General features: G+C 37.9%; 1 protein-coding gene across 1 annotated transcript in view; it reads right to left on the minus strand.

Moving 5' to 3' along the window:
* The window catches only part of HAPLN1 (hyaluronan and proteoglycan link protein 1), a 69,442-nt gene that overhangs the window by 21,971 nt on the left and 33,815 nt on the right, over positions 1-13,656 (minus strand). The window contains exon 2 of the mRNA XM_065874132.1: positions 8,752-8,877. Within this exon, the coding sequence (XP_065730204.1) occupies positions 8,752-8,851 (100 nt within the window). The 5' untranslated portion in view covers positions 8,852-8,877. The remainder of the gene's footprint in view (positions 1-8,751; positions 8,878-13,656) is intronic.

Consider the following 13,656-nt stretch of genomic DNA (forward strand, 5'->3'; position numbering starts at 1 on the left):
ATTTGCACTTCCCATTCTTTCTACCTGGAATGCTCTGTCCCTGGGTTTTGATGTGACAGGCTTCTGCTCACTATTCAGAGCTCAGCCTACAGAGCCCTTCCTAATTCCCCTCTATGGGGTTCATCCTACAGGCCCCTAGGGGCTCTCTCACAAGATTTTCCCCCTTAAAAACACTTTTATATTTATTGTTTATATGTTCATTTGTTTTTATTTATTCAATTACATATGCAAGCCAAATAAGAAAAGAGGCCAAAGCTTGGTTTTGGAGCACACTTTGATTTTAATATATTATGGGCAGCCTATAAATAACTGTTATATCATACATCTTTTAAAATAAGATATTCCATTTACATGGAAACATCTCTGTGAAGTATTAACATCCAATCAGCTTTTCAGTATTTTAAGCTAATTAAGACCCTTCATTAATGATTGTGTGATAAAAACAAGGCAAAATGAGAACATAAAATAATCATACGCAAATTCTGGAGATTTAAAACCTTTCAGTATAATTTATGACAGTTTTCAAGAGAAAATAAGAATTGTTCATAACCCACATTATTCTAGGGAAGAAAACTTTAGAATTTTCCTCTCTATTCTTGAAAAAAGCAAAAAACAGAAAAGGAAAAAACCCTTGTGTGAGTGTTCATTATTTTTTACTAGCAATATTATTGGTCACATATAATCATAAATCCATTGTGAAAAAATGTAGCCATATAACTAAGAAAATAAAAACTGTATGTAATACATACTGTAGTTTATAAGGAAACCTGTCTTTAACTTACATGCCTTTCACCTGTTTCATCTGTGCCTTTCCCTACCATTCAGTAACTCTGAGCCAATCGGACAAACGTCATGTCCAATGCTTTCCAGGAACAAGGCAAAGCAAGGAAGCAAACAAACACCACTTCAAATAGAATCCTCTAGAGGTGGAAATCTCCTCACTTCAAGGATATGTTTTCAGTGGTGTTTCTATTTTAAATTTACGACCTCTCTTTAGAAACAAGAGACGACTCTCCCTTCTTTCCACCCCCTTCACCTAATCTGAACCCTTGACTGTAGTAAATGCTCCCTGTTCTAACTTGTTTGTTAATTTTGTACTTGATGGACTATGGTCTTTCTGTGTTTTTATCCTTAATGTCCTTGTCTTGTTTGAGTGGACTGTGTGTGGGAAGGGTAGGTAGAATTCTTGTTTAACTTAATATTCTTTAGTACATTTCACAGCATAATCCTTGAGTATGTAAAAACATACTACTCAGAGCTTATACATGTGGTAATTAGTTATCGAGTAAGCACTCAAGTCAAGCAACCAACGTGTTTAATTAAAAGAAGATTAAAATGGCGCCAATGTGTACTGACTACTTGATAATCATTTTTGAGAACATATGTAGTGCTGCTACTACATTGTAGCAATACAAAATACACAAAATGTTTTTGAAGTGATTTGTATAGAACTTTTAGATTTCTTATGCTTTCAGTGTCTTCATTTTGAAATAAAAATATTTCTGTAACAAAGATGCCCTCCCACCCCCTATTTTCACTTTGATACCTCTTAATTAAATATTTTAACTTAGCACTTTGGTAGATTTTTGTACTCCAAAATACATTCCTAAAAGAGTAGTTTCCATTTTTCCATTTAAAATAAAGAGCCAAAGCAATAAAGAAATCTAACTATTCTTTCTTGGTAGCTGGGAAAGTCAGAGAAATATAGCATGTTGAAATTACTTTAACATTAATCCATTCAGCTATAGGTCAGTGCTTTAGCTGAGTCAACACTGGTTCCAGCAAAGCTGCAACCAAAGAAAAAGGCTTCTCTATTTAATGGATTTTTCTGGGGGGGGAAAAAAGCTTTGGGAAAGTTTCCAAACAGTCATTGGCTTCCTGCATAATTTGCCAATTTCAGCACTCAGGATGGAACAGAGAACGCAATGGCTGTTAGTGTGAATTTGTTGCTACCTGAAAATATTATTAAATATAGGTTTTTATACCTGGAAATATTCTAAAATTCATTGTTTTAATAGATGCATTATAGAATAACATAGAATTCAGCATTTTAGGCTACTCTACAACAAGTTTAGAAATATTCTTAAGGTGTATTTTATGGGTTTAAAAAGTGAGTATGAATACAAAATTCTAAATAGTAGGATATTTTTGTTTGGTAACTAATTATACTTTTCTTCATATTTCAACCTCTATATAACACTTATTTTATTGTTTTTTGTCATCTTTGTCACCACGATAATATTGTCATTAAGCTCATTGAGGAGATGGTTTGTTCTTCCATAGAGAATAACTTAGTATTTTGCACAAAGAAGGCCAATGTTTAGCAAATGCCCGAATGAGTAGATTATTTCAAAAGGACACACAAATGCACAGAAGACTGGGCAATGGGCTAGCAAATGCAAAGTTGCATTTCATTCCTTGCTTTTCCTATTTATAACCATTGTGTATGTGTGTATAAATGTATAAACTATATGTGTGTGTGTGTGTGTGTACCTAGTGTACCAACTATATAGTTGAGGAAAATTATTGCCATGTTTGACTTATACCTATAATTTAAAGAAACTGCTTTATTGAATGGCAGTTATCACAGTTAGTAGTTCTATATTCATAGTAATGTCTGCCTTTCACTAGATCATAAGCTTGATGAAGACAAAGACTGAGTTTTGGTCATCATTCTATTCCCAATGCCTATTAAGGTGCTTACTGTAGATGACACATTTGTGCCCCCCTCCCAAATTCATATGTTGAAACCTGATTCCCAGTGTGATGATATTTGGAGGTACGGCCTTTGGAGGTGATTAGGTTATGAGGGTGGAGCCCTCATGAATGGAATTAGTGCCCTTATATAAGGGACCCAGAGCGGTCCCTTGTCCCCTTCTGCCATGTGAGGACACAGAGAAAAGACAGCCATCTGTGAACTAGGAATCCAGCTCTCACCAGACACCAAATGTGCCAGCACCATGATCTGGGACTTCCCAGCCTCCAGAACTGTGAGAAATCAATTTCTATTGTTGATAAGCCACCCAGTCTATGGTATTCTGTTATAGCAGGCCAAATAAGTGTATATATGTATGCGTGCAGTATTTTTACATATGTATGTATATGCCTATATACATTTTCCTTCTTCTCTTTTGGTTTTATTTACTGTATTTATATGGTGATATTCTGGTCAAATGATAAGGCTGTGTTTAAAGCAGTAGGTTCTTATTAACATATTTGGTTTCACATCCTATAGTAAGTTAAGAAGAGATTTTAGAATTAGGATGTTGCTAATTTTTATAATTTCATGATGAAATTCTCTAATATTTTATAGCTCATAATTTCTAGATAGTATTATTAACAGTGTATGCATTTAGCCAAATGCAATTTGGAAAATATGGTTGATATTCATGGATTTTGCATTTGTAGCTGCAGATAATGTACTCTGCCTCGAAAAGAAAAAAATAAATTATAATTTAACTTTTAGTAAACAGACTCATGGAGTCTGAGTCCAGACAAGTTTTAAGTGGAAGAGAGAATGCTTATCTAGTTCTCCCATTAAACTTTGGTTCTGTAGATGGTTTATGATCATCCATTATTAAAATCACTTCACTCCTTTTGATCCTCTCTGCACCACCAGATCCCAACTCTGCAGATATTACATAAGGAACACGATAGCATTGCAGTGACCAAATGTAAATCAAATACTCTTCAAAGCTTCGTGCATACATTAGGAGGATTGCTGCATCCTGCCTCTGGTGGATTCTCCTGGATTGTAAGATGCTATGTGCAGTGTGGGAGCAATAAAAAATGACCAAACAAAAATTGCTATTGAAACTCAGAATCCTCTTCCTTATCTGCTGCCTCTCATCGTACAAACTGTAAAGTTTCCTGAGATTTGGAAAGACTGACTAGGACTTGATTAGGAAAAGTTCCTAGATTTTGGCCCTGAATTTATGTAACAAATGTATTGATTACCTATACTATGTGCCCAGTATTAGTTTAGGTGACTGGGATACATCAGACAAAGATCCCTGCCCTCGTGGAGCTGATACATGTTCTTGTGGCAGAGATGGACACAAACAATTGCATAAAAATAAGTAAAGTAGATATCCAGGACTACAGAGAAGAGGAAAAGAAGATCAGAGGTAGATAGGGATGCCAGAGGAGGGGAAGAGCACAGTAGTCAGGGTGCATTCATTAAGAAGGTGAGGGCTTCCCTGGTGGCGCAGTGGTTGAGAGTCCGCCTGCCAATGCAGGGGATGCGGGTTCGTGCCCCAGTCCGGGAAGATCCCACATGCCGCGGAGCGGCTGGGCCCGTGAGCCATGGCCGCTGAGCCTGTGCGTCCAGAGCCTGTGCTCCGCAATGGGAGAGGCCACAACAGTGAGAGGCTGTTGTGAAAAATGATCCCAGATTTGAAGAAGGGGGTTAGCCAAGAGAAACTTCTCCTCATCAGCCATGCAGCCTGGGCCAAGCAACATTTAAGTGCTGGGTCTTGATTTCCTCATTTATACAATGGCGTATTGATCTCAATGATCTATATTAAAGTCCTTTTACGTTCTTAAATTCTGTAAACTATGATTTACTTTATGCCAACATTACACAATGAAAGCAGTGATCTATTAATGTACATTAGGCCCACACAATGTGTCATGTGTTGCTAAATGCCATGGATGCCACAGGACTTGAGAAGTGCTCATTACAAGAGTGGTAATTTAGAAGTGTCTCATTGCACTCATTCACGTATTCAGCACATATATTAAGCACCTAGTATGTGCCAGGCAGTACTGTATAGCTGGAGTGTTACAAAGCTGACAGTCTGATGCTTAGCTAGGATGGAAGAGTGGTTTGGGGCACAAGAAGGGGGAACCAACCACATTGAGTGGAGAGTGTCTACTTCTGCGAGGGATTCTAGATCTCCATTATTTTTGCCACCCACAGAGATGAACTTCTGACAACACTTTCTTTAAAAAAATCTAATTGCTTTATCTTTTGAGAAAAGTGACTGTAAGTTTTACTTATTATAAAGAAGGGAACTGTTTTCATCTCTTAAGATTTCCTCTTATTATTCTTTTAAAAAATTTAATGTAGCTTATTTGTGTTCACCTACTAAGTATATTAAGGGGAATATTACTTAAGTTTGGAAAGCTTCATTTTATACACAGAAAGTAAAAGTGATCAGATAATGTTTAATACCATTGGAGAAATTTAAAACTGGAATTAAGGAGGGCAAAGAAGGCAATTTATAAAATGTTTACTTCATTAGAACTAAGGTAATGATATGGTTCTGCTAGCAAATGAATTTGAAAAGCATGACCTTTTCCCGCCAGTATTTGTGCTCCTTTTTCTATTTAAAAATCAGTTTTCCGTGACAGTGAAGAAATAATCAACATGGCGATAACAACTATCATCTACTGGTGCTTATTGTGTTCTGGGTACTAAGCACTTTTCCATATATTATCTAATTTAATTCTCACAAAGCTTTATAGAATAACAGTGATTATACCCAATTCTATACATGAGATAACTGAGACTTGAAGAGATTAAGTAAACTGCCCAAGGTCTAAAGCCAGTAACTGGGATTAGGGGAAAAACTCCTGAATTTGTCATAAGAAGACCTGTACTTGGAATGCCAGAGGCAGGAAACACTGGATCGCTGACTTAGATAAGATCAGGCGGTTACGTATTCAGTATAACTATAATTGTTTTGCAGCTATTTTGGTTAATAGGCAAATGGTCATAAAATTTCTCTGCTGTCCATATAAATGTCTTCGTAAAAGTTGTATTTTACAAAGTATATTCATCATCTGTGAACTTCTACTGGTAATTGAAAGTCTACAAAGAGTTTTTTTAGAACAGATCCAAATATTTTAAAAATTGTGCTTTTGTGTGATTTAGTACTCCATATAAAATTCTTCCTAATGAACTCAAGTTTCAAAGGATTGAGAAGTTGTTTGACTAGGCACATCATGAAATGAGGAGTATAATCCATTAGTTGAGATTGTTATAGAGACAATGTCAACAGCAGTTATCTCTTCCTGTAGAAGTATTTGAGGAAATTACTATCCCCCACACTGCGAACAGTATATGATATAGAAGCTGATATCCTGATTGCAAATTTTTAGCAGACTCCATGGACAAGTGTAGTTTACTTTCTTATATAATCAAGTTGATTCAATAAAAAAATTAAAGGAAGTGAATTAGTACAAGTGCAATTTTATCTAAAGCTTTTCAATAGAAACACTTTGCCCAGGAATCTATACTTGCCATTTTTTCCCCTGGTATTCTGACTTTTTTTTTTTAAGCCAGATTAAAAAAAATTTTTTTTCCTATATCTCTATAGAATCTCCCACAACTAGATAAGGAGGAAGCCTTCAGAAAAAATAATTAGGTAACTCTTATGCATAAGAGTTAAGAACGTGCTAACAAAGTGTTAAGCATCTTTATCAAGGCGGCCAAGGAGAATTTGAGGATTATGTGCATTATTCCCCTGGTATTATTTAAGCCTGGGAAACTTGAGGTACAAAAATAAAAAATTAATTACAAATGAGAGGTAGAAAAGGTGTTTTTGTAGTAACACGAATTTTGAATAATTTTCTGTCACTGAGAGAAGCTCATACTGCTTATCAGTACAATTTGGGAATTTGAGATTCAGATTACTAATTTAATCATTTGATTGCAAAATTCTTATAAAATTTTATGAAGCCTTCAGCTCCCTTAAATTCCTTCTGGGCCATGTTTTTGTTTTGTTTTTGGAGGGCTGTGTTTGATAAATAAAAGTTTTAAATATGAGAAAATAATCCAGTATGTAAGTAATGAAGGTTATCTGCTTTAATGATTTTCTGCTGTGCTATGGGTTTATTTTTGTGTTATAAAAGGCCACTGAAATTATGGCAGGCCATTTGGAAGTGTTTCTCTGAAGGGCTGAGAACATGAAAGTTCAATCTGAATGCTATAATAAAGTAAAAAGAAAACTTTTTGTTGGATAAAAACTAATGAGAACAGGTATTTGGAGCAATTTTTTAAAAAATTTCAACTATGGACATAGCATCATAATATTGACCCAAATCACATTTCAGTGTTAATTTCCACAAGCAAAATGTAGGCCTTGTAGTTGGTTTTTTTTTTTTTTTTGTAGTTTTATTACTTGAAAGCTCAGAGCAACTTTCTAAGAACATGAATTTACAATTAAAATGAAGTGGACTAGCAAGTCATTTTTTAAAAAATTGAATAGTGTAGGCAAATAATCTGGATAATTCTGATACCTTGCGTCAGCAATTCCTTTGCACTAAATTTCAACAGAGTATATGGGAATGGAAAGACTGGAGCGACAGAAGTTTTCCTTGCTGAGAAAACTTGAGTCTGACTTACAGGCTTCCTTCAGGAGTAACTTTTAAAATGTTAATATAGTTTTAAAATAATATTTTTATACTCTGCATGAAATTAGACCTGATTTATACATCAATAACAGGTAATCTAGTCTAGTAATGGCTTGAAACCATTGCTAAAGGTTAATCCTCCATTGGATTTAAAACTTCTGTGACTTGATGTTAAAAGGATGTTCTCCCTCATCAGAAATCTCTATGTGTAAATATCTTAAGTCTCTGGGAAACAGCTTTGATTCTACTATATATAGTAAAGGAAACAGCTGAGTCAGCAGCTTGCATAGTAAAACTTATGATTATGTAATTCCTTTTTATGGTCCAACAGTGAAAATCGTAAAGCTGTTAGAAACAAAGAGAACTGAAAGAGAAATGCCTAAAATAGCTAGACATTGTCAAATTCAGAATTCTATCTGGGTAGTTGTAATACATGCAGGAAAATACTTCCAGCCAGACCTACACTATCATTTGACCTTCACAAGTCATACTTTTCAACAGTGGATGCGATTTTCTGAGACTACACTTTTGACCTTGAAGCTGTAACTTGATGTTTTATGTCTCTTAGCAAACTTATAATGCCTCTGGTCCCCAAACTGAGTTCATCTAAAATTCATACCATCATATGTTTAAACTGTTAAATCCTGTAATTCTTATTTTAATTATTCAGCATACAAGGGCAAAGAGAGAAGCTCCAGCTCCTTTAGAATTATATTTTTCTTATTGCATTGAAATGCAACATTGAAAGCTAAGTCTTATTGAAAGCTAAGTCTCTTAGCTTTCTTAACGCAGGATGTCCCTCATCTGAAGCTGGGGCTGAGGAAATAGCTGCATTGTACTGCAGCCTCAAATCCTGCTACAGCTCCCAGGCTTAGGATTCAGCTGAGCTGAAAAGAAATATTCAGGGCAATACATTGGTCTATGGGAACTAAAGCTTTACCGAAGGAGATTTTAATAGGGTAAGTTACTTTTCCCTGAACCTTAGCTTGTCTGACTTTCATTTTCATGTTTTTCTTAATGATGATTCTAACAAAATGACCTTACGTCTTAAGTTTTACTTCCTATTTCTCCCCCCCCCACCCCGTTTTTGCCTTGCCTCTAAATAAACTTTCTACCCTCCATTCTACTTAGAAGATAGCAACTGAAAAGCCTTGAACAATTGCATCAACTCCCTGCAGCTGGACATTCTTAAGCCAATCCACTTTAATTGTCCCCCGATTCTTAACTCTACTGTAATGCAATAGCATTCAAAAGCCACGGAGCATGTTCACCAATTCGCTGAAAGGAAAAGTCAATGCAGCAGAACTAAAATTAAGAAACACTAGCCAAGCATCTCAACTCTAAGTAACTTGAAATGATTTGACTTTCATAAGAGAAGCTGTGTTTTCTTACCTTGGATGTGAATAACTCTGTCATGATCTACAGTATAGTTGTCTGAATGATGATCGGCCCAGCAGATTGAAATCAGCACCAGAAGAAGTAGACTATTCATCTTTGTAGCCCAGAGAATCTTCTTCACTGTGAAAGCATCACATACAAAGAGGCTTGTGAGATTTGGAACCCTTTGGAGTGTTGCACTACACAACTTATTACTGCCTTATCATCATAGAATGGGTCTGTAAAAATATTTAACCCGATGTGCTCAGAAAGTTACTGTAAGCTGTCTTTGGGAGCTGAAGACTGCAGCTTTGAACAATTCCAATTTCTCTTATGTAGCCAGAGTCCAAACAGTGTTTAACTCTATCTTTGCAGAATTGTAAATCTAGAAATTTATTTAGAACAGTATAGTTTCGACGTAGAGAGTTATAGCAAGTTACAAAAAGACGTGGCAAGGATATAAACAGACTTTTCAAAAACATTTAAACCTCTGAATTTGAAGTATAAGTTAATAACACAGTTTGATACAGCTACATATGAATATTTGTCATCAGGTTTAATTCGGAACTGAATCCATTCATTTTACATATGGCTTCCTAAGCAGGTTAGATTTGCTTGTTCTAAATAGAAAAGAGGACACACACAAAAATGCCTGATTAAACAGAAGCAGCACATTTGTTACAGACTCACCATCTTAAACATTGCTTGGGTCTATGGTGAATGGTTGAAAATTATAGACAAACTAGGTTAGAGTTGTGCATGCTACCAGTGCAGTCATCCTGCTTGATTTTTCATTCATTTCTACCTAAAATGCTGACGCATCAACTTGGAGTGCCAGGTAGGGTCTCTGCAGTCAGCAGAGCCACGGCTGCAGGGACCGTTCCTGCCAGCCTCCCGGGGCAATTAAGCAAATAAAGAGCTGAAATAGACAGCCAGGCGCAGCTCTAGTCCTGAGTGAAAGAGGCTGAGCCATCGCCTGGCTGTCCTTTATCGCAAGACCGATTTGACAAAAAGGGACACAATCCCCCCAAAACTTCGTCATTCTAAGGACCAAAAAGTGATTCCAAATAATACAAACCAGACGACCTTTGCAGTATTTGCCAGGCAAGATTTTCAGTGTAGCTCCTCTTTTAATGTGGAAGCTGAGGCAGATATTAACAAGAGCTTTCTTTTTCTCTCAAGCACACAGCAGCCTTAACAATACTTGGCTATTTTTGAGACTGAAATTGCACAGTAATGACTTCTCACACTAGTTTGTTTTTTCCATGAAAGCCTGACTCCCTGGAATACTTATTAAAGAGCTCTGAGTCTGTTCCTGGAGGTCCTTGCAGGCTAGCCTCTTCTCCAGAGCCTAATGCACTACTCACAGACGTCCCCCAAGCCTCTTGGGACAGCAGTACCTCTCTGCCTTCTCCCCTCTAAAAATCGGCATCGTTGTGATGCTTATGGATTCAGTCTTTCATGTTTGCTTTAACCCTTTTCTTTTTCTTCATTATGTCACAGAAAGAAGATGGTGGATGAGCAAATTGAGAAACTTACTTTCGCAGGAAACTAAAACTGTCACCTGCAAAATTCTCTCCGATTTACTGATCTTGTTTTCAGGAGTTCACTTGCTTGCTCCTCTCAGGTTTTTTGGGAAATGATTATTTTTTTGAAGCAACTGACTTTTTTCCATAGGAATACTGTTAACAAATATTACCTGTTTTCAGCCCCGAGCTACACTTTGGGTGAACAGATATAATAGAGGTGACCTTTTGGAATCTGGAATATGACTGACACAGTTATAGACAGACACATAAGACAATGGGCCAACGGGTATACGAGGTGTCCTGTGCTCTTTGCTCACCACGGGGATCAGAGGAGAGGGGGAAATGTGGAAGAGAGGGTGTGAGAAAAACATACAATTTTGACTGTTAAAGGAGACATTCTAAGAAGGGTCAAGATGAGCAGAGGCAGAGAATTTGCTAGATTATCTTTCACATTAGGGTGGACATCTACAGTATAATTTATACGGAGTTGTGTACTCCCCCCCTAAACACACAAACACACACACACACACACACAGTTATGCATCCTACCACAGAAGTCACCCTGATTTTACTCATTTGTACCTAAAATATATCACACACAAATTTATCTACTTTAATTCCATATCATAGTATTAAAAATTATATCACTAAGGATTCATTCCATTGTGTCACAATATTAAGTATCCAACGACCCAATTTTAAAATGCAAACATCCTGGGGTGGGGGCAGTGCTGGAGATAAATAATAATAACAGCAGTTCCTTTTAATTGAATGTCTACTATCTGCCTAGTGCTCTGCTAAGCACTGCGCGTGTAATGGCTCATGCAGTCCTTATAATAATCCTGTGAGACAAATCTTTCCATTTTTTTCTGACAGTTACCTTGTTGGAGGTCACACATCTAAGAAAGCGACAATGTTTGTATTTGCCTTAGGCAAAAGCAACACCTACTTGGAGTTGTGCTTATTTTTCTGAAAAAGAAAGTTATTTTGTTGCCTTTCTTATTTAGGCTCTTTTACTTGAACGTAGGTGATATGAAAACTTTGACTTATGTTATATGTGAGTATGAACTTTTTTTCCCAAGGCTTGCATATGAGAGTCAGATGGCACTTTTCGTGGCAAGGTCGTGCCCTGCCTTGTTTACAGCACCACTCTGGTGCCATGAGCACCACCACGGTGGTCCACGTGTGGGCACACACACGTGCGTTCACACGTGCACCATCTTTAATTAAAATAGCTGAGGACATTACACATCCTCAGTGCAAATACCCCTACACGGGCATCAGTGCAGTCCAGGTAGGAGAAAGTGGAAAGGGTCTCTGTTACCCTGGCGGTATAACAACTGTGTCACCAAAAGACATGAAACTAGGAAAGCAAACCTCAGGGACACAATTTTCAGGTGTTTAAGCAAACTGCAAGTACACACGAAGTGCTGGACACTCGGTTGAGGTTCCTGAGGATGAGGGCTGTGCCAGCTGTCTGTGTGCTGGTCCTCAAAGGAGAAGGACACTGAACCCTGTTTATTTGCATTTGTAATGATGTCTTCTCTGAATATCCAGGTATTTTTGGTTAAAATTTTTCAGTTTTTGATAAGAGCAGAATTTAGGAAATTTGGGGGCTTCTATAGAACCAGTTATTGCCAGCCTTGAATTAACAGTCTTAGTTCCCCCTGCAGCTCACACACTGCTGGTCTCTTTCTACAGCCTATCAAACCTTGCCACCGTGATGCTGTAGCCAGCTTCAAGATGAGCTCAGATTGAGATGTCTGTGTTCACAGTCACAGGCATGATAGTACTGTGATTTTACAGTTCTGCTTTGGTGACAACTGAACCACTATTTGGAAGCAAGATATCGGCCCAACCTGAAAGTCTAATAGTTTGATAGACACAAAGACATACAATACCAATAGTCTAATACCAAAGTGGCCGACTGCTATTTCTTAAACACCTACTGTGTTAAAATTATTGTATTGGGCAATGGGGAAATAAAACAAAGTGGAAGGCCTGTATGCTATTTTCTGTGTCTCGAGAGCTAATGCCACATATTTCCTGAACTACTATTACAGCGGGCCCTCTGTATCCACGGGTTCTGCATCCTCGGAGTCAACCGATCTCAGAACAAAAATATTTGGGAAAAATATTGCAGAAAGTACCAAAAAAGCAAAACTTTAATTTCAAATATTTTCACAGCATTTACATCATATTAGTTATTATAAGTAATCTAGAGATGATTTAAAGTATACAAGGGGATGTGCCTAGGTTATATGCAAATATATTAGGGACTTGAGCATTTTATTTTATTTTTTTAAATAAATTTATTTTTTGGCTGCATTGGGTATTTGTTGCTGTGCGCAGGCTTTCTCTAGTTGCAGCGAGCGGGGGCTACTCTTCGTTGAGGTGTGCAGGCTTCTCATTTCGGTGGCTTCTCTTGCTGTGGAGCACAGGCTCTAGGTGCATGGGCTTCAGTAGTCGTGGTGCATGGGCTTAGTTGCTCCACAGCATGTAGGATCTTCCCGGACCAGGGCTCGAACCCGTGTCCCCTGCATTGGCAGGCGGATTCTTAACCGCTGCGCCACCAGGGAAGCCCTTGAGCGTTTTATATAAGGGACTTGAGCATCTGTGGGGTTTGGTATCCACAGGGCATCCTGGAAGCAATTCCCACAAGGACTCTGGGGACAACTGTACATGCTTGGTACTGTCCTTGAAGCTTCACCCATTTAATTGTTATTTCTCAGAACAGCTCAATTGAAGTGTTAGTATACACATTTTACAGCTCTGGAAACACGTCAGAGTGGTGACGTCCGCAATCATGTGAAGTGAGAAGCTGGGAATCTGGGCAGTCTGACGTGACCCCAGAGCCTGCACAATCCACCGGCATCACTGGTGTCCGGTGTACCCTGAGGAATGCCATCAGCTCTCACAACTCTTCCAAGGCTTCACACAAGCTGGAGTGCTTCTCCTCCTTCTCTCACTGGGTTGTAGGCATAGCACTGATCACAGCACTGTTGGCACAAGACGTCTGTACATCCAAAGTTGGAATGCTTTCCTCACTGCACGTGCATCCTGTGTGCCAAGAGGAGGGGCGAATGGAAAACTGGATCTGGGAGAAACCAGGACTAAAGGAGCCAAGACTGAGGCGAGTTTTTACACTGTTTAAAGATCACGTGTGTAGTTACATAGAGGACAGGTGAAGAGTTGGTTTTCTTCTCCATTGAGGGCATAATTACATACACCAGGTTTCAATTCAGCACTTGAAATTTAGTTTACAGGTTATGAGAATCCATACAGAGGTTGCTAGAAGCTGAATGAGCAAACCATAGAATCTGATTGGACAGAATTATTTTACAATAGACTGAACCTTCTCCTTCTTGATATCTTTCAAGTCTGATCTAGT

This window comes from Phocoena phocoena, chromosome 3 (genome assembly GCF_963924675.1).
Source record: "Phocoena phocoena chromosome 3, mPhoPho1.1, whole genome shotgun sequence".
In the NCBI taxonomy this organism is placed as follows: Eukaryota; Metazoa; Chordata; class Mammalia; order Artiodactyla; family Phocoenidae; genus Phocoena; species Phocoena phocoena.